The sequence below is a fragment of the Gouania willdenowi genome, chromosome 21 (assembly GCF_900634775.1).
Source record: "Gouania willdenowi chromosome 21, fGouWil2.1, whole genome shotgun sequence".
Taxonomy (NCBI): domain Eukaryota; kingdom Metazoa; phylum Chordata; class Actinopteri; order Blenniiformes; family Gobiesocidae; genus Gouania; species Gouania willdenowi.
The window spans coordinates 32,305,990-32,327,671 of record NC_041064.1 but is presented as its reverse complement, the minus strand read 5'-3'; the positions used below and the strand labels follow the sequence as shown (position 1 = coordinate 32,327,671).

Here is a 21,682-nt window from a genome sequence, read left to right as displayed (position 1 = left end):
ATATGTCCCCTTTAATACACAAAAACACATTTGTTTTAGAAAGTTCACAAAAAATCTTGTGAAAGCGTGAATATAACTTAATGAAATTTAAGTTTGTGCTTTATGAACAATGCAATCATAATATTCTTTATTCATATTTCACATTATGTTAGCACTCAGCGATGAAAATAATCAACACTATTTGGTTGTTGAAGCTCATTTATTGTTTTCATTGATTCAGTCAAAATCCATTTAAATTGGAAAAACATTGTTTCTTGTGTCAAATATTGTTAGGAGATTCATTTAGATTAACTGAGATGAATGAATTACAAAGTCTCTAATGAATTACATTTTTTTTTTTTAAATGAGTCCCACCTCTAATTATAATAATATTACAATGGATGTTTTTACAGTAATTTTGTGGAGGAGCAACAAAGCTGTTAATAGACTAACTCTCGAGACTAATGCTAATGCTACCTGAGCCAATAGGTAATAATATCAATTTTATTGGTTATTTTAATTATTATTTTAACAGTCACTCAGAAGATATGCAACAAAGCTGTTAATACATACATATTAATGACTAATGGTGAGACAAGAATAATGATAAACACATAAATATGATATAAATATATATATAATATAATATAATTAACTATAATAAATGTAAAACTAAAAGATGTTTTAATGATATAAAGTCATGTGAGTTGTTTAAATCCAGACCAAATGTAAGTTTGGTCAAACTTTTGACTTGTTTTGGTGGTTATTTTTGATTTCCAGCCCATTTCCTTTGAACAACAAGCATCAGCAGGAAATGTGCGTGAGTGCTTTTCCAGTACAGATTGTCTTAATGGGAAAGATTAAACGCTGCAGGCCTCCATCAATAAACCTCTGTGATGAAATTACAGTCGTCGCTTTAATGTCCACGCCTTGTCTACCAGGCCCAGGCTGTTTATCAGAGTGGAGCTAAATGTTCCCCCTGCTCTGCATCTATCGTGAAACTGCTGCTTTCTACCCACAGCAGGGCTGCACTGGGACCAAAAACATTTGGCCATAGTGGCCCACCACCATACAATATGCAAAAGCACACAACATACGAGAAGATATACAGTATCTGCACATGGTATTGTCTCAAACATTAAAATAACGTGTATCAGCCTATATGGAAGAGAGTACCCATTTAAAATACTATTAAGATGCTTATCTTGGGAGAGCTGATAAGCTGTCACAATTCCCATTTTGAGTAGAAAACTATAGGTTACTTACATAACAACGGTTCTCTGAGTAATATGAGTGAGATGTCTCGCTATGGGATACACTCCCCTGCGTCATATCCAGAAGACCTTTCTCATTCCGCCAGTCTGATTGGCTGATGAAAGATGTATTCATCCGCCTCTAGTCCCACCTACTATTAGTAGGGCGGGCGGAGAATACATCGCCATTCTGCAAGCACCTCTTCTCGCTCTGCCAGCAAGAAAGGTTGTCTTTGTGAGACGTCTCACTCATATTACTCAGAAAACCAGGGTTATGTAAATACTGTAACCTATAGTTCTCTTTCATAACATTTGTTTCATTGTCTCACTATGGGATGTAGAAGCTCCCATACAAGCTTATCGCACGCCACACCAGCCAGCAGGGCAAGCCCTGCACCGATCAGGACGGGAGAACCACCGGTGCCACACGTGGAGCAGAAACATCCAGTCGGTAAAACTGGACATAAATGAGGGGCGAGGACCAACTTGCCGTCACACAAACATCCTGAGCAAGGCCCAGGAGGCGGCTGCACACCCTGACTCGAATAAGCCAAAACAATCGCCTCCACCACCCAGTGTGACGTTGCTTAGTAACGAGCTTTCCGCTATGCGGCGGGACCCAGGAGACGAAGAGCTCGTCGCACCTCCTTAAGTCCCCTGTTAAACCCATATACGTGCGCACAGCGCGTACAGCGTACAACAGATGAGGCCTCTGCTCACCCTGTGAGGCAGAGAAAGCTGTAATGTCAATAGGAAAACACTAGCCCAATACCTTCGGCACAAATGCCGGGTTGGGCTTCAGCACCATCCTAACGTCGCCAGGGAAGAATTGAGCGCACGACGGGTGTCACTGACAGTGCATGGATGTCAATGACACGTTTGGCCGAAACCAAAGCCAGCAGCAACACTGCCTTTAGGGGTACAAACTTCAAGTTTGCTCGTCCCAACGGCTCAAAAGGTGGGTCGTTAAGTCCCTCCAGGACCACAGCCAAATCCCACGGCAGCACCAGAGGCCTGGACACAGGGAGGACCCAGCGTGCCCCTCTCATAAACCGAACAATCAGCGGATGCTGTCTCGCCGCCTTTTCCCCAAAGCCCACATGACAGGCAGCAGTAGCCGCCAGATAGACTTTCACCATAGAGAAAGCCCTCCGTTTGTCAATCAGCTCCTGCAGGAATGACACAATCACCCCCACGGAGCACTGAAAAGGAACATGTCCTGCCCGGTGACACCACTCTTCAAACACCCTCCACTTGCAGTCATACAGAGACCGAGTGGAGGAGGCCCTCGCGCTCTGAATCGTGGAGATCACACACTTGAAAGCCCCACGACTGACAGATTGCACCATTTAGGGTCCAGACCCATAGCGCCAGGCGATCTGGGTGAGGATGAAACACCATGCCCCCTGCCTGCGACAGCAGGTCTCTCCACAGCGGGAGTGGCCAAGGAAGGGGCGCACAGTAGCCGGGAAGAGGAGAGGCTGGGATGCTCCTTCCTCCGTGGAGAAGACAGAGGCTGCTGGCCTTTCAACCTGAGCCAGGGTAATGAAAATGTCTTCATCTTCTTCGTCCTCTGTGATGAGGAACTCCAAAGTGACATCATCATCGTCCCTGCAGTTCAAGTCAAGAATGTCCTCTCCGGGCAGAGGGACAACATCTCAGTTACAAATCTTACAGAACGTGTAACTGTGACCATCCTGCTGCTCTTTAGAAAGGTAAAGTCTCTGTTCCATTTTCCAAGGTACTGTATTAATCTCTTGAAAAATGCCATCCAGGTCGCTTCAGGTGGCAGTTCTTGTGAGGCTTGTGACAGTGTTCAGTTTGGAGAGGCAGAGGAATGTTTTTTATTTATTACTACATTAAAATACGAGATATTTACAGGAAAATACTAATATGGGACGATGGCGAGGGGAAAATATGGGAGTTTCCCAGCCAAAATGGGAGGCTTGATAGGTGTGGTCTGATGGGTCATGTCAAAATAATCAAAAAAACGTAGCGCACCAGACCGGCCCATTTCCCGGTATGCCAGATGGCCAGTTCATGCCTGACCCACAGTGCTTCTCAAAATCATTGGAACACAACACTGTTGTGTTGGTCTTCTCAGCACCAAATCTTTCATTTTTTACTCAAGCAATTCTCATTATTGAGGTTTCTGTAATGAAAAACAAAGCATTTTGTTGTAACACATAGTAAATATTTGTAATAGCAATTATTTTAAATTAAGCAGTGCTGCAAGATGCGAGCCCTAGGTAGCCCTCATGGACCATGTTAGAGGCCCTCAGGAGCTATAGTCATCAATCAGCTCCATCTAAAATCTGATTTACTTTCTTGTATTAAAAATGACAAAGATACATTTTTGTATCAAATTAACTATCCGAAGGTGTTTATTTTCACTGAAACATTGTGACAAGTATTTTTAAGTCCTGTAGATTTGGTGTATGGTCAGTGGTATGTTGTACGTTGTATATAATATAATATAGGATTTATTTTTAAGAACCCAAGGTGGGTTTATGTAAAATATGACATAATTTTAACATCTTACAAATGTTACATGTTATAGGATTAGTTCAGTTGTTTGTTAGTAGCTAGTAAAATAGGAAGATGACAATTTTCAAGGAAATGTAATGAAAATGAAACAATCGCATGAAGGGGAAATAAATTGTTTCATGATGAAACTTAAACATTTTCTACCTTTTTTAAGTTACTGTTAGCCTTCCTTATTATCTTACCCTCTAATTAAAGTATTTTTCAAACTGGTAGCGCCTTCAGACTATTCAGTACCTATGAAGTAGTAGCTCAAAGTTACAGAAAGGTTGGTGACCCCTGCTCTAAGTATAACTACCGTTATGAACTTTATGAATTTATTACTTTCACCTCTGAAGATTAACAATATTGATAATGGTAATTATTCATCCTGTTTTGGCAAAAAATATTACAAACTTTCACAGATTAAGCAGTGCTGCAAGACATGTTTCATTATCTATGTAATGTATTTTTTTTTTTTCAGAAGCTTGCTAAATTAAGGCCCTGATTTACAAAGATTCCAAATAATGAGAGATCAGTGTGATGTAGGAGCGCTGATGCATTAATGACTCGCTCCGAGCACATCTAACAGCTTTGCTAAAGAATTCAACCACCAACCCTTTTGAATCCAATGGAACCCACAGAGAACTTTACAAAATGATAAACCCCGCCTACTTCTTTCTCCTCCTCTGCAGACATCGTGCTGAATTTCAGGACGACCTTCGTCAGCACGTCGGGTCAGGTTGTGTACGACGCTCGTTCCATCTGCCTCCACTACGTCACCACGTGGCTGTTTGTCGACCTGATCGCTGCGCTGCCCTTTGACCTGCTGTACGCCTTCAACGTCAGCGTGGTGAGCATCCCGTCCATCACCACAACAACCGCATCTAGCACCTAGTACACACTATCACGTACCATCTTCCATCATCACAGCAACTGCAAACAACCCTCACCAAACACTCCATCAATCTTCATCCTCCATCACCGAGGCAACCGTATCCAGCTCCCAGTACACACTTCAAAACGCAGAGGTGAAAGTAACAGATTACAAGTACTCACGTTACTGTAATTGAGTTGCCTTTATGGGTACTTGTTATTTTTTGACTATATTTCTAAACCAGTAATTTTACTTGTACTTACGTACGTTTTAAAAAAGTAATTTGTTACATTTCTACACCCAACCGTTACTGAGTAAATTATAATTCTTTGTTTTAAAATGATCAACGGACATTTTGAAACTACAAAAAGAGGAAATGACCAGACAACAATCAAATGTATCACATCATAGCCGACCAATCAGATTAAACGTTATGCACCGCATTGAATTATTTGGTGTTTTTTTATTTTAAAAATAATTGTACATTTTGACAAACCTATTATTTTATACAGATGCCTTTGTGGAAAATAAATTAAGTTCAAATTGTGCAAAATTTGGTCTCTTCCTTTTTAAGTTCATACATGAGATGTTTACTGTATGTAAGGGAACCTTGGCAAAATGTATTAACAAAAACAAATGTGGAGGGTGAAAGTAACCAGTAACTTTTACTTTGAGTACTACTTAACTGAGCTACTTTTTACTTGTACTTGAGTATTTTACATTTGACTTACTTGTAGTTGAGAACAATTTCAATCAAATAACTGTACTTCTGCTTGAGTAGGATATATCAGTACTCGTTTTCTGTCACCAGGGCAACTGCATCTGGAATTCAGTACACACTTCATTACGTACTGTCATTGATCACCACGGCAACTGCATACAGCCCTCATCAAACACTCTATCACGTACCATCTTCCATCACTCTGCAAACGGGAACCAGAACTTATCAAACACTCCATCACACTTCATCCTCCATCACCGAGGCAACCGTATCCAGCACCCAGTAGGACACACTTCATCACGTAGCATTATCTGTCACCATGGCAACTGCATCTGGCACCCAGTACACATTATCACGTACCATCTGCCATCACCATGGAAAAAGCATGGTGCGCGTAGTCAACAATCCGTTAACAAAGCATCCTCTGTCACCATGTCAACCACATCCAGCACTACATCAAACAGATGGAGGTGAGGCTAATGAGTACAATATGTCAAAATCATCTCCTATGGGAATACACACACAAACACACACACACACACACGCACGCACAAGCACAGCATGTCTCATTAATCTGCGATACCATTCTGAACGAAAATAAAAATTCTAACAGAAAATATGCAAAGTAACTGCTTAGAAGTGTTTTTAGCAACTCCTGACATTTGAATTCCTTTGAGACAAAATAATAAAAGTTTGTTTTGAGTCACAGCTGCAGCCTGGTTTGACTTTGTCCTGCTAATAGTAGAAAATAAATGAATAAACTAACAAACTAATAAATGAACAATCAAATAAATAATTTATGTGCTGCAAAAATGAAATAAAAATGTAAAAATGTTTTTTTTTAAATTAACACAAATTTTGTTCATCCATTTTACTGAAACTAGTTTAGAAAGGCTAAATCATGTGTCCAACTCAAGGCCTGGGGCCCACATCTGGCCGATTAATGCCCCCAATTTGGCCCGCAGGAGAAAATTAAAATGAAAGCAAAAACATGTATCATTGTGTAAATCACCAACTAATTCAGTTATAGATATCTCAGTACCTCCACATATTCAATTATTCTGCACGTTTTCCCATGCTTATATCAAATGATGGAAGTCATTTTTTATTTCAAATTGTTTTAAGTACTCTCAATTTTTCCAAAATCCTAAAATGTTCCTCAAATTACTCTCCAAAATTGCCCCAAATTAAATAAAAATTGGCCCCAAAATCAAGGAAATTTAAGTTCCTGTACTGACTGATATCTGTCACTTATTCCTTGGAAATTGTCTGACAGACTTTAAATACTTTCTTAAAGAAATGTATGTTTTGAGTGAATTCCGGTTTATTTTTGTATATACAGTATCGTCTTGTGGTGGTTTTTCCTTTTTGTCTCTTTTTTTTTTACTTAAATAAAAACACTGCAAAACAGTCACATATTTACATGTGTACTATTAAAATGTTTCGTGTGGTCGGTTTACATTAAAATATCACGTCCCAGGAGCTCTGTTGTAAAGATTGCAATTGAAGGAAGTGACGTAGTCTACGCGCATGCGTTGAAAGGATTTGAAACAATCAGTCCCGTGAAAGGATTGGACACTGACATTAACATTAGCATTACCCTAACATTAATATTAGCCTAGCATTAACATTAGCATTAGCCTAGCATTAACATTACCCTAGCATTATCCAAATATTCGCATTAGCTAGCATTACCATGGCATTAACTTAGCATTAGCATTAGCATTTTGTTTGCAAAGATTGGACCTGCTGCACTTCACGAGCTGTCCACTCTAACAATGGGATCTGAGCTGAAAACTCACTATAGTTGAAAAACAGTTGAAGATGGAGAAAAGCTGAATTGAAATGAAGTTAATTACAGTTAAAAGACAACAGACAGATGAATATTTTAAAAGTCGAAAGGTTGAAATCCATTGAAGAATGACTGAACTGCTGAAGTTCAAATTTGAAGTCGTTAAATCTTAAATCGCTGAAATTCTTCGGACAAAAAAAAAGATAAATTACAAAAGTACAAACACCCCTGGGCTGAATGTGTGACACGTTTTGATATCTTAATTGTCAAAATCGGTCAAACGCTCAAAAAGTTGAAACGCGCCAAAATTCTGTGACGGAAGAAAAAAGCGGCTACGTAACAATAGTGAGGAGGCCTCCTGCACCTTCACCACATATCACAAAGTGTATCCCCTGTGATGTGTCTGATCAGTATATCTGGGCTCGTTTGTTTTCTGCAGTATTTTGGGGTTCACCTGTTGAAGACGGTGCGACTGCTGCGTTTGCTGAGGCTGCTGCAGAAGTTGGAGCGTTACTCCCAGTACAGCGCAGTGGTGCTCACGCTGCTCATGTCCATGTTTGCACTGCTGGCTCACTGGATGGCCTGTGTCTGGTACTTCATTGGACGCAGGGAGATCGAGAGCCCCGGGTCCTGGGACATCGGTCAGTGCTCAGCTCTGCTGCTTTAAACTTCCTGTTTAATGTCTCTCTGAATCATTTCATGAATTGTTTTTTTTTTCAAAATCTTTGTGTTTTTTGTTCTAATTAATCTGCTTTACTAACGCCATATAGCTATAACTTGTTATTATTTATTATCTGTCTAATAACTTTCATTCAATAACAGCAAATTATTTTGATTATCAGCACAAAAAACAGTTTAAACTGATAAATAGATCTTTTTACCCTTCTTTACCCACAGGTGGAGACAATGACAGTGGCTGTGTTGTGAATGTCATACTAACGTACTAGATGTCAAAATGAATATGTAGTGCATTCCCATTAGATAGTATGGAAAGATTGAGTATGTGAGAAATACCCGGATGTATACTACTGTATGTTGGGACATGTTTTAAGGATGCATTGTGAGCACAATGTTAAAATCGTCCTAGGACCGGCTTCAAGCTAAAAGTCAAACATCCCCTTTTTAAAGAAAAGGATCTCTTCCAGTCTTCCATTAGTTTTGTTAACCCTTTTGTAAATAGGGCTCTTATTTTGAAGTTAACCAGAAGTTTTGTTGGTAGCACAATGGTGGGCAGGGGTGGACTGGCCATCTGGCATACCGGGCATCGTCACGGTGGACTGACCGGTCTGCTACGGTTTGTTTTTTGACAAGCGAGTGGAGGCAGACATGGGAACAGGTGGCCAAAAATGGTCCAAAAGTTGCAAAAACATAGCAAGAAAAGAGTGTAAAGTGATTAAAATGGGCCAAAGGTAATCAAGAGAGGCCAAAAAGAGGCCAAAAATAGACAAACAAAGTGGAATCAGGTGGTATGTAATGGCAAATGGTAGCTTAAATGAGCAAAATGTGGCAAATAAAATTAGGTTGAATGTAGGGAAAAAAGGAAATAAATGGTATTTATTGGGGACAAGTTAGCTTATTGGGATGAAAACTGGCTAAAAGAAACTTTAGAAAAGGACAAAAATTGGATAAAAGTGTCAAAAAGAACTAGGGAAAAAAAGATAAGAAAAAAAAGGTATTTATTGACAAAAGATATAGCTAAAATCTGGTTTGAAACTTAAAAAAGGGACAAAGGAAGTTGCAAAATAGCCAAAGGAAATAGGTAAAGAGGGGTTAAAACGTTTCCCTCTTTTAAGGTTTTCTGGGGGAATCATAATTAAAATTAAGACATAAATAGCCACATGTTGAGCATCCCTGACTTAATAACAGCTTCTACATGGTGTCCTCTGATCATGTATATGGGGCTGGTCTGGTCTGGACACAAAATGCCAGGGTTGAACTTTTGTCCCAGTCCGCCCCTGATGGAGGGTCTCCAAAAATCTCCCAAATGTCAGCATGAAATGTGTTTCCATGAGTTTTATGGATCAAATGAGCACATGTTGATATTCTACTTGGTCACTTTCTCGCTTAAAATATTTTTAGAACTTTCAAAGGTGGAGAATCAACAGAGATATTTAGCCTGAGTGTTCCAAATGCATTTTGGGAAACTTGGAAGTATTCTTCAGTGGGAACTGTAATGATCCTATCATACTTATAGTATATAGTAGACAATATATACTCAGTGTGTAGTGCACAGTATGGAGTGTGCCATTTAGAACACAGCCAGTGTCACTCACTCTCTGTGGTTGGTCAACATTATTCAGCTCTAATAACAAAGTAATTAGTAAACTACTCAGGTGCTTAATCCGCTAATGTTGTTGGTTTAACTGAACTGCTTCACCTGCACTCTGCTCACAGCTCGACTGTAACCACAGCTCATTTATACACACACACACGCACGCACACACACACACACACACACACACACACACACACACACACACACACACACAATGAATGGATGCTCTCGTGTTGTTTTATTTATGTGTTTGGTTCAGTGTCTCATTCTGCCGGTTTCACCCTCACAAGGATGGTTCCTGAATAATTCATCCCCCCATCAATCCCCTTTTCTTCACTTCTCGCCCATCCTTGGCCCAGCGGTTCTCCAACCTTTCCAGAGAATTTATATTTAAATGAGGTTTTAATTTATCTTAGTTTTCTCACCTTTATTTCATCAGGATAATCCTATTGTGGTGAAGAACCTTTTTTCCAAAGCCAAGCTAAACCAGACAGAAAACAGAAACAAGATCTTAGTTAACGCAGATTAAATTTGGATTTCAATAAATGAAAAATCCAGACTCGTTATCAAACAGGCAGACCTTTCTCCATTTTAGAAGTTCCAGGTTTTGTTTTTTTTTTTTTCACAAAATTTTGCGTTATATTTGTTATAAATGTTTTTACTTGGTTTGAAAAGTGATACAAGCCAACCGAAACATAGGGAATCATTGAAACATCTATATGTTCTTTAATTGACATTAATCAGGGATTTTGTCTAGGAATATTCAATTCTTGCAGATGAATTTGAGTTTCCAGGTGACATAGTTGCCAAATGTATTGGTACACCTGTCTTTGCAGATACAGAGCTGCTTTATTTTTGGGTAAAGTTAAACTTATCTGGATAGAAAAGTGACACAATAACTCCAAACATGTAATAATATTCAAATGTGTTTGTATGTATTCTAATGTCTGCACTTTTGAAATAATAGTGTTCATCAGTAATTTTACTTATGCTTTGTGGAAAGTTGTACCACATGACACTAACTCCAAAAGGGGAGGTAGCAGAATTGCGGAACACCTGCTCTGTCTATGCAGTGGTTGTTTCATATGACTTCCAAACTCGTGTTTTTTATATATATATATATATTTTTTTATTTTTTTTCAAGCGAGGGATAAGGAAACCTAAAGATGTTTTTCCTCCTTTGGAAATCTTTTTTAGTCATTTTGCATTATTTTTATTCTATTTTTTAGTGTAGTTTTTCATGTGTGGCTTTGGAGACCTTTTGTGTGTTTTGTTTGTTTTTATTAATATGGATTTTTTTAGTGGTGAATAAGATGAATATTTGCATTTCATAGAGGGTTTAGTAGGTTTAATTATGAATTTCGATGTGTGTGTGTGTGTGTGTGTGTGAGTGCGTGCGTGCGTGGTGTGTGTTTGATAATAAAGGTTTAAACTTAACTATTTGTCTATGGTTCATGTATCAATATTGTTTTGCAATATAAGAGTAGATAGTTTGGCAATAATTCACACCCTGAGCTATTATGAATTATTAATAACTGCTAAACAGCATTATTCTTTTCCTAGAGGAGTGGTAATAAAACCTACTAAACCCTCTATACGTGTAATGCAAAAGGTCAATGTGCTGTTTGAGCGGGGTCAAAAGGTAAAGGGGTGGGGCTATTTCATCAGGTCGCATTATAGGTTCAAAACATCTTATTGGACCAATAAAAGCATTAAGAAATTGATCATTATCAGGCCAATAATTGTTGTTCATCCCATTTTACATTCATAAATGAAGTTTAAATTATGTTTCTTTTGTCCCAGGTTGGCTCCATGAGCTTGCGAAGAGACTGGGCTCTCCCTATATCATGTCCTCCATAATTCCGGCCCAAGCCAACAGCTCCCAGTGGAACCAGTCAGAGGTCAGGGGTCAAACACATTGGAACTCCAGCCAGTCGTTGGGAAACGAGTCGGGATCCAGTGGCGAGCTAGCCGGCGGGCCGTCGGTGCGCAGCAGCTACGTGACCTCGCTCTACTTTGCTCTGAGCAGTCTGACCAGCGTGGGCTTCGGAAACGTGTCGGCCAATACCGACTCGGAGAAAATCTTCTCCATCTGCACAATGCTCATAGGAGGTAGGAGGACGGGGGTTTGACTGACTCTCCTATTAACCTCAGATATTACTAACACATTTTATCCCTGGCGTCAATATTACCCCAGGGATGTTTGCCTCCAGAAAATGATTTTCAGAAAATTGTCGACCAAGTTTTTTGTGTCAGACACTTTGTTTATTTGTTAAATAACCCTTTGATAATGAAACCTTGACCTGTTCTCTAGCGTCACCATCAGGACAAACTTTTAAATTAGAATTAATTTATTTTGAATAGTTTTCATCCAAATCTTCTCAAATTTACTGACAACATTTATGACCACAAGAGTATGAACCCTATGGTTGTGGGGATGATATGACCTTTACTGCAGCACCACCATTAGGTCAAACTTTCAGTGTTAGAGTTAGTGGTTCTTAAAAATCCATCCATGCATCCATTTTCAGACCCACTTGTTACTGTTTTTTTCAGGGTCGTGGGGGTCTGCCAGTGCTTATCTCCAGCTCACACTGGGCGCTAGGTGGGGGTACATCCTGGACAGGGTGCTAGTCCAGGGCAACACATACACAGACAACCACTCACAGGCAATTTAGAGACTCCAATCAACCTAATGTTTTTGGATTGTGGAAGGAAGACGGAGTATCCGGAGGAAACCCACATTGCACAGGGAGAACATGCAAACTCCACACAGAAAGGACCCAAGTGTCCACCCCAGGTCTTGAACCCAAGACCTTCTTGCAGTGAGGCAGACATTTTAGCCACTAAGCCACCGTACTTATTTTTATATTTGGGGCTTTTCAGATACATTCTCCCCTACGTCTTTTTCACTGTGAAAGAGCTGTTCCAAAACCTCATTGACAGTAAACCTTTTCGTGGAGGACATTTTCAAGAGAGAGAGAGAGAGAGAGAGGGAGAGCGTGCAGACTGCAATACATACACAGACAAGTTTTACACAGCTAAAACAGCTTGGGGCTAAATTAACCCCAGAGGAACACCAATGTTTGCAATATGTGTACAGCACATTGAAAAAATATAATCATGATAATTTAATGCTTAATCAATTGTACCCATCAAATTAGGAAAAGCCATGAAATATGAAGTAAACAAAACAAAATAAACTATTTTTTTAATGATAAACATTGAATGGGGTCAAAGTGACCCCAATGATAATAGGAAGGTTACACCTGAATGGATTCATTCAGTTTAAATAAGACCCTGTTTAAGGGACGTGAATAGTTGCTGTTTCCGAATTTAGATACAGAGGTACAACTGTGTCCCTTTATTGGTGTATCTTAGATGCTTAGAAAAGTAAGGGCCATTAAAGATGTGACGAGTCCTGTTGTTTGTAAGTCTGTCTGGATCCGTCTGAGTGCACAGTAATAGAAACAATTCTCTAAAGGTGTAAGAAAAATTTGTTTCACTGACAATTATCGTATCAATCCAAAAAACATGTCCAAAGCACAGCATGTCTCATTAATCTTTGATTAAATTTTGAATTAAATTAAAAATTTTGACAGAAAATATGCAAAGTAACTGCTTAGGCATGTTTTTAGGGTCTCAGGAAATTTTCATTTCTTTGAGAAACAATAATAAAACAACAATAAAAGTTTGTTTTGAGTCACAACTGCAGCCTGGTTTGACTTTGGCTCATAATAGAAAATAAACTAACAAACCAATAAATAAACAATCAAATAAATAAATGAATGTAATGTGCTGCAACAAATCTATCACAAAACTGAAATGAAAATGTAAAAAATATTTTTAAATTTTTTTTAAAAATTATGGTTTTCCAATTTATTGAAACGACTTTAGAAAGGCTACATCACTTGTCAAACTCAAGGCCCAGGGGCAAAATCTGGCTCTTTAAAGCTTCCATTTTGGCCCGCAGGATAAAGTAAAAATGACAGCGAAAACAAGAATCATCGACTAATTCAGTAATAGATATCTCAGTATCTCCAAATAAACAAATTCAATCAAACTGCATGTTTTTCCCCAGGTCTCACAGTTTCCACAGGCTTATATCACATGATGGCACTCATTTTTAATTTAAAATTGTTTAAAGTACTCAAAATTTTTCCCAAATCATACTATTTTTCTCAAATTTCTCCACAGAATTTCCCCCAAATTAAATAAATCAAGAAGCAAAAGTGAAGCTTTTTTTTAAAAATGTAAATTGACCATTTGTTAAAGATACCACTTGTTTTTGATTTTGGTATTTGAATTACAGTTAGTTACCATTTACTTGTTCTCAAGTTTAAAAAAAAAAAAAAATTGTATTTCATTCCATTTCGTACTTGTAAAGGTGAAATGTGTAATTATTGATATCGCAATATAACGTGACATATATTGTTGTTTAGTATCAGGATGTATTGTGTTGTGACATCGTATCGTATCATCAGATTAATAGCAATGCACACCTCTACCCTCCTCTCACTCCAGCCCTGATGCACGCCGTGGTGTTTGGAAACGTGACGGCCATCATCCAGAGGATGTACTCCCGCCGCTCGCTCTACCACACACGCACCAAGGACCTGAAGGACTTCATCAGAGTCCACCGACTGCCCAAAGCCCTCGAGCAACGCATGCTGGAGTGCTTTCAGACCATGTGGTCGGTCAACAACGGGATAGACGTCAGCGAGGTGAGGCGACCTGTAAGGGTGATGTGATCATATGATGCAAAGAAGAGGAGAATTAAAGCATAGACAGGGTGTGATGCTAGAAATACTAATTCATATCTATATATGATATACAGTCATGGGCAAAAGTATTGGCACCGCTGTAATTTTTCCAGAAAATAAAAAATCATGTTTTTGTGTGGTTGTTTTTAAGGATAGAAATGGTTTGATTCCATTTATGTTTGATTGATCAAACTTTTACATCCTTCCCTTGTTTTGTCTCCCGTGGCTTCATCGCTGGGAATTCAGACTCTGCTGTTTTACGATAGACTATTTCTCAGCACAATCTTCCTGCTCAGTGTTGTTCCTCGATCTCGTTGCTTTTCTAGCTCTTGAAAGATTTCCCAGACGAGCTGAGAGCTGACATCGCCATGCATCTGAACAAGGAGCTTCTACAGCTGCCTCTGTTTGAGTCAGCTAGCCGAGGCTGCCTGCGCTCGCTGTCCCTCATCATCAAAACGTCTTTCTGTGCTCCGGGAGAATTCCTCATCAGGCAGGGAGACGCGCTGCAGGCCATCTACTTTGTCTGCTCCGGATCCATGGAAGTCCTGAAGGACAACACAGTGCTCGCCATCCTGGGTGAGTCAGAGGCCACAAATGACCAAGTCAACAAGTCAAAATCCAGGGCTCAAACTAGCCTGGATACATGAAGGTGAAAGGTTACAACCAGTCAAACTTATCCTAATGTCTAGTCTTGGACTATAGTTTAAACACGGATTCAGGCTACTTTGAGTCTGGAATTTAGTTTCTCTAGATTTTGACTACTTAGACACTAATTTCAAGTAGTTTGAGTTTCTGGAGTTTGAACCAGGCTAGGTTGATCCTGAATTTTGACCAGTTTAAGCAGTAATCAGCAATGGTTTAAAGGTTTAGTATCATGTTATTTTTTACCCATCTTTATTTGTTCTAAGAACCCCAACAATATAGTATTTGAGGTTTATTTTCCCAAACTCACCTGTTTTCCAGAGTTTTAGCCTCTGAAAGTCACTTTCATGACACTTCTAAAAAACAGGCTGTTTTGGGGCCTTCATGCATATGCATGAGTGGGCATGTCTGTAGACGCAGGCTTCATGCCTCGCTCTGAGAGGGTGATCAGTGATCACTATCGCAATTGTCTTTTACTATCCACAAACTCTTGTTATTGTTTTCAGTCAAAAAACAGCACATTACAGTATAACACATGCTATATAAGAGGCTATTGTGATTGTGAGTCTGACAAATGCTACTTCAGGATGTGTGTGTGTGTGTGTGTGTGTGTGTGTGTGTGTGTGTGTGTGTGTGTGTGTGTGTGTGTGTGTGTGTGTGTGTGTGTGTCAGCAGTGGAGTGAGTCATCTGTCATCACTCACCGGAGTGTTAGGCTGCTAAGTCACTTTCTTCTCCTCCTCTCCTCTCGTAACTACATGAATAGTCCATTTAAGGTTGTTTTGTCCAACCGCTGCGTCGCATTGGGTCATAGACACGTCAGATCATGTCAAAGGCGGTAGGTACAAGGCGATATAACGGCTACTAAAAGTGGAACTGCTCCTCGGGGGGGGTTAAATAAAGAGAACACATTTCGTGTATGTAGCTTTAAAGATTAAGATTAAAGATTAAATCGGGGCTTTCGCCTTTAATTGGCCATGTAATGTTAGCACATTAATGGAATTTGTCCTCTGCATTTAACCCATCCCTGAGGAGCAGTGGGCAGCCATTTTGCGGCGCCTGGGGAGCAGTTCGTGGTTAAGGGACTTGCTCAACATCCCACAGTGATGGCCCAGGTGAGGCTTGAACTGGCAACCCTCCGATTACAAGCCCAGCGTCCTTAACCAGTTTGAGAGGGAGGAGCTTACATTCTCATAGGGTAGGAGGAGCCAGGATTGTCAGGAGAAGGAGTTTCAAAAATTCAACTCGCCTTTTTGGAGCTGATTTTTTACAAAATGTGGAATAACAAAGGAGGGAGAAAACAGAACTTTTTAAACTGTGGCCCTCTGAATGAGGCTAAAGAAATGTATATCACTGTAGCAAAACCTTTATAAACAGATTTTTTCATAATACTGCCCCTCTAGGTGTTTTGTTCCAATATATTTGTATTCCAGTTATTTCCCATTAGATTCAAAATAAAAATGTTTAAACTTCTCCTCCCACATTTTTGGTTAAATTGCTACCAAACTTTCTACAGACCATCTCAGACTGTCCTGCACAAACTATCCTCACCAATTTTTATCTTTATTGAGCTTTGAGCCTACCGTGTATCAACATTTTTCACTGTAAACCGTAATGTAAATTTTTACATGCAAATTCTTGCTAAATAGATGTTCAATGTTCATTTTTTTCAATGACGTGCCGTGACCACTAGGGTTGGGTAGGCACGTTGCAAATCAAGATCACCAATGACAATTTCATATGTTTCTGCTGGCAAGTGTTAATTCAATTCAAATCAAATTTATTTGTATAAAGCAATTTCCAGCAAAGTCATCTCAATGCGCTTATCAAAATATAAAATTCATAATAAGAAAGAAAAAACCCAACAAGATCCACATGAACAAGTATTTAGCCATCTAACAAAATCAACATCATAAAACACCATTAAAGAAACATAAATAATTATTTAATATAGCCTCCATACTCTCCCAACAAAATATATCTCATGACACGGCAGCACATCTGTTGTTTGTGTTGGAAACAAGGAGAAAATGACAACAACTCAGAACAGCCTCTGTGAGGAGCATCCACAAAGTCAATCCTTCCTTTTGTTCCATTCACTGTGAAAAGTATGAAACATTTTCTGACCTTACCTTTGCTGAAGCTCTGGTAACTCAGGTGTTGGTCTCCATCTTCTAAAAGCTGTCGTTTTTCCTCCAAAAAAAGTTTCTCTATCATCTCCAGCGCTGTCATCCTGACTGTAGTGTTATCCCACCCACTAGCTAGAGAACGTAGCAGCAGCGGTCACATGGAATCAATTCACTAATGTACTGTGAACTTACGTATAGCATTTAGCATAGCATGGTTACGTCCAAAGGCAGCGTAGAGAGCTACCTTTGGACGTAAATGGTTGTCATCTTGGGGAACTGACTGCGCATGCGCAAACACATAAAAACAGGCAATGGGAACAGAGGCAGAGAAGCAACGTGCCTCTGGGAGGAGGCGTGGCCTCCCTCTACCTTACAGCAGAGTGAGACTGTGCAGCTGTTCCAGGAAATAGCGCTGTTTAGTAATTTGGGCTATGAAACGCACAAAATGCGGACACTTTCAAACTTGAAGGTACTGTAGGCTGTTGGAAATGGAAATATATGTCTATGGCCTGCTCTGTTGATTCACGTGACGTCACTCACATTGCTGCATCGTGACAAAGCGAGAGCACTAAATTCTGATGGAGAGCAAGAAACTTGAGAATCTGCCATCTGAAATCATCAAAATGCCCATGTTTTGTGGCGTTTACGGCTGCTCCAATTGTTCTAACCTAGAAAAGGAAAAGACATTTCATAGAGTACCAAAGATAGTCGTTCACAAAGGTGAGAAATGTAAAAAGCTCACAGAACAACGCCGTAAAAAGTGGATTTTAAACCTACGTCTGCGGTCGGGAGGAGCAGAGTCTGCTGATGCCCGTGTCTACAGCGACCACTTTGTCAGAGGTATGTTAGCGAGCTAACTTTGTTTTTGCGGCTGTGTTTATATAGCATATACGTAGGTTGTGTGTGACTCAGAGCGGAGCGTTTTTGTGCCCCCCGAATTTTTCTTAACGCCCCCCCAATTAATACTGCCTGATGCCGACTCTGGTCTCCCGTGCGCCTTGTCGTCCAGCAGTGCCAGATAAGCCACTGTGCGTCTTTACGCATTGTGTGCGCGTTTCTTTTTATAACAGCTACAGGTGTTGCAGCCAATTGATCAGCAGTTTTGCGCATTGATCATGTGATTTTAATTACAATTGCTATAATTAATATACAACTGTATTTGTGTATTTGTTTGTATTCCACCTAGAATGTTTTATAGACTTTATATAACATACTGTATGCATTTCTTGCTTTCAGAGGTCATTTATTGGATGCTCTGACACATTGGATGTATTGACACAAGCACTTACCTCATCGAATTGACATTTGTTTTATTTTATTTATCCAGGTTAGCCACACCATGTCTTGTTCTCATGCACGTTATTTTAAAATGGTGTTCTTTAATAAATTATAATAATAAAAAAAGAACCAAGTTTGATCTGTGTACATGTTTTTTTATTTTTTTTTTATTGCATGGGAGAGAAAAAAAAAGTAACTAAGTAACGTTTACTCTGAGTACATTTCAAGTGAGCTAATTTTTATTTTACTCGAGTAGATTTTTACACCAGTAACTTTACTTTTACTTTAAGTAAAATTTAATCAAAGTAACAGTACTTTTACTTAAGTAGATTTTTTTCTGTACTCTTTCCACCCCTGCATGTTTGAATCTGGAATCAGATTAGTTTGAGTTGAGTCTGAATTTACTGGAAAAATGAGAATTAATGAATCATAATTATACAACTATAATAGTGATATATACAGTAGATATACAAAGTCTACACACCCCTGTTCAAATGCCAGTTTTTTGTAATGTAAAAAAATGACACCAAGATAAATAATTTCACAACTTTTTTCCACCTTTAATGTGACGTATAACCTGTACAATGCAATTACAAAACCGCTCCAAATCAAGAGGGCACCTCCTCTGCACAGCCCTCTTCAGATCACCCCACAGATGTTCAATCAGATTCAGGTCTGGACTCTGGCTGGGCCATTCCAAAACCTCAGTCTTATTCTGGTGAAGCCATTCTTTTGTTGATGTGGCTGTGTGCTTAGGGTCATTGTCGTGTTGAAAGATAAAGTTCCTCTTCATCTTCAACTTTCTAACAGAAGCCTGAAGGTTTTATGCCAACACTGCCTGGTATTTGGAACTGTTCATATTTCCCTCCATCCTGGCTAAGGCCCCAGTTCCAACTGAAGAAAAACAGCCCCAAAGCATGATGCTGCCACCATCATGCTTCACTGTAGGTATGGTGTTCTTTTGGGGATGAGCAGTGTTGTTTTTGCACCAAATATACCTTTTGGAATTATGGCCAAAAAGTTCAACCTTGGTTTCATCTGACTAACACATTTTCCCACATGCGTTTGTGAGACTTCAAATGTGTTTCTGCAAAATGAAGCCGGGCTTGGATGTTTTTCTTGGTAAGATAAGGCTTTTGTCTTGCCACCCTACCCCATAGCCCAGACATATGAAGAAGACGAGAGATTGTTGTCACATGTACTACACAGCCAGTACTTGCCAGAAATTCCTGCAGCTCCTTCAATGTTGCTGTCGTCCTCTTGGCAGCCTCCCTGACCAGTTTTCTTCTAGTCTTGTCATCAATTTTGGACGGACGTCCTGTTCTTAGTAAAGTCACTGTTGTGACATATTTTCTCCACTTGATGACTTCTTCACTGTGTTCCATGTTATATTGAATTCCTTGGAAATTCTTTTGTACCCGTCACCTGACTGATATCTTTGAACAATGAGATCCCTCTGATGGAAGATGTGGCTACAAAAATGTCATGAAAAGCTACTAGAACAGCTGAACTTTATTTGGTGTTAATCAGAGGCTCTTTAAATGGTGACAGGTGTGTGCTGACTCCAATTTAACATGAGTTTAAATGTAATTTGTTAAAACCGAACACAGCCTCGTCCCCAGTTATAAGTGGGTTTTTACACTTTTGCAACCTCATTCTCTCAGTTTTTTATTTTTACTTCACCCCCCTGAAAGGTTTGTTTGTTTTTGATCATAGAGAGAAGGGGGAAATGGCTCGAGAACTTGGATATATCACCTCTCAGATCAGGATTACTGATCAGGTTTTTAAAAAGGTTAATGAGGCAGAGGAAGAGTGAGTGAAACACAGACGGATGTGTCCATGCATCTCTCACTGAGCTGATAAAGAGCTGATAAAGATCTGCTTTGTAGAGTGAAAAGAAAGATGGAGTGTGATGCGTTCAGGTGTTTGTATTCATCAGAATATGCCACGTTGTGCTGCAGATAAAATGAATAATGAACGGAACCCACGAGGCAGGAAGAATTGAACTCAAATAACAGCATGGCAGAGACTGCAAATAATCTAAATGTATTCGGAGTTTATTCATTCTGGAATCTAGCTCTCTTAATTATAAACTTTGATTTTTTGGAGCCTGGATTAAGGCTATATTTACTCTTATTTTGGATTATTGTAAATTTACAATCTAACTACATTGTGTCTCACATCAGGCTTCATATAGACCGTTTTTATTCCTAATATAGCATACAGTATGTTGCCTCTTGATTATGATGTATTGCATTCTAGAATCTAACTATCCTAAATCTGACCACAGACTCTTTACAGCAGGTTTAATTCAAACAATTTTCAACCAGGATTTGGACCAGTTTTGTCAATCATGGAAGTTTTGGCATCGTCACTGCTCCATGGAAATCAAGCCAATGCTCTGTGTGATGATTGGCTGTCTGCAAACGAGCAGCTGTAAGAGCCAATCCTGTATTTTATGGTGGAGACTCTGATAAGAGAAAGCACCCATAGCTACCCCTCTACCTCGGCCACTGGTCGACAACGGTCGACTGCACTGACTCACCCATTGAAAAAGTATCTTGTGAACTGAAATAGTACGGGCAATGCACCCCGGCTGTCTTTAACTTTTTTCAAATCTGGATTTTAACCATCTTAAAACGCATTGTGATGCATTTGTCTTTGTGTTGCTGGAGAATGGAGGAGCATTGGGTGTGTGTGTGTTCATGTGTGTGTGCTTGTTGCCATGACAACAGTTTGTGTGACTGCTCTGTGCCGCTGCCCTTTCAATGACAGTTGCGCCGTCACGTCCTATATTTGGTCCTTCTTCCTATGTTTCCAAAGAAAACCCCAAAACAAACCCCCCAGAAATGTAATTAATAATAATACAAAATAACCCATAATCACACGATCCCACAACCTGGGTTAATGTGCGAGATAAACACAGCTGATGCCGCTTCGTCTCATACCTGTCAGAGCTCAGAGGCGTCATGTCACAGGTACCTTACTGGTAAGGATGTATTATGTGTGAAAATGCGAATGTATGAGCAGGTGAAACATAAATCAGGTCCTGGCTGACTATATGAACAGTTTGGGAAAAATAGAGAAGTGAAATAAATGAATGATGTGGGAGAGATACGGAAGGGAGTGAGAAAATGTTTGTGACGTGTTTTTTTGCTGACAAAGCAGGTCTGAAAATGGAGAGATGGATGGATGGATGTTTGTGTGTGTGCTGCCTGCTAGAGCGCTGGGTTGTGAGTGTGTGTGTGTGTGTGCTTGTTGCCACGATGACAGTTTGTGTAATTGCTGTGTTCTGCTACCCAGTCATTAGCGCTTCAACGTAAGGTCCTATATTTGGTCCTGGTTTGCTTTCTCACATGATTAAAGACCGCACCATGCTTTTCTTGAGCCGAACCGAGACCCACATTTTTCAGAGGACCAGAGTTCGCTTGTTTGCTCCGCACTAGAGTTCG

At 39.6% G+C, this 21,682-nt stretch overlaps 1 protein-coding gene across 1 annotated transcript in view; it reads left to right on the top strand.

Moving 5' to 3' along the window:
• Nucleotides 1-21,682, top strand: part of kcnh3 (potassium voltage-gated channel, subfamily H (eag-related), member 3) — a 152,649-nt gene that overhangs the window by 102,817 nt on the left and 28,150 nt on the right. Inside the window, exons 6-10 of the mRNA XM_028436338.1 lie at nucleotides 4,451-4,608; nucleotides 7,585-7,786; nucleotides 11,224-11,532; nucleotides 13,945-14,144; nucleotides 14,510-14,759. Coding sequence (XP_028292139.1) covers nucleotides 4,451-4,608; nucleotides 7,585-7,786; nucleotides 11,224-11,532; nucleotides 13,945-14,144; nucleotides 14,510-14,759 — 1,119 coding nt within the window. The remainder of the gene's footprint in view (nucleotides 1-4,450; nucleotides 4,609-7,584; nucleotides 7,787-11,223; nucleotides 11,533-13,944; nucleotides 14,145-14,509; nucleotides 14,760-21,682) is intronic.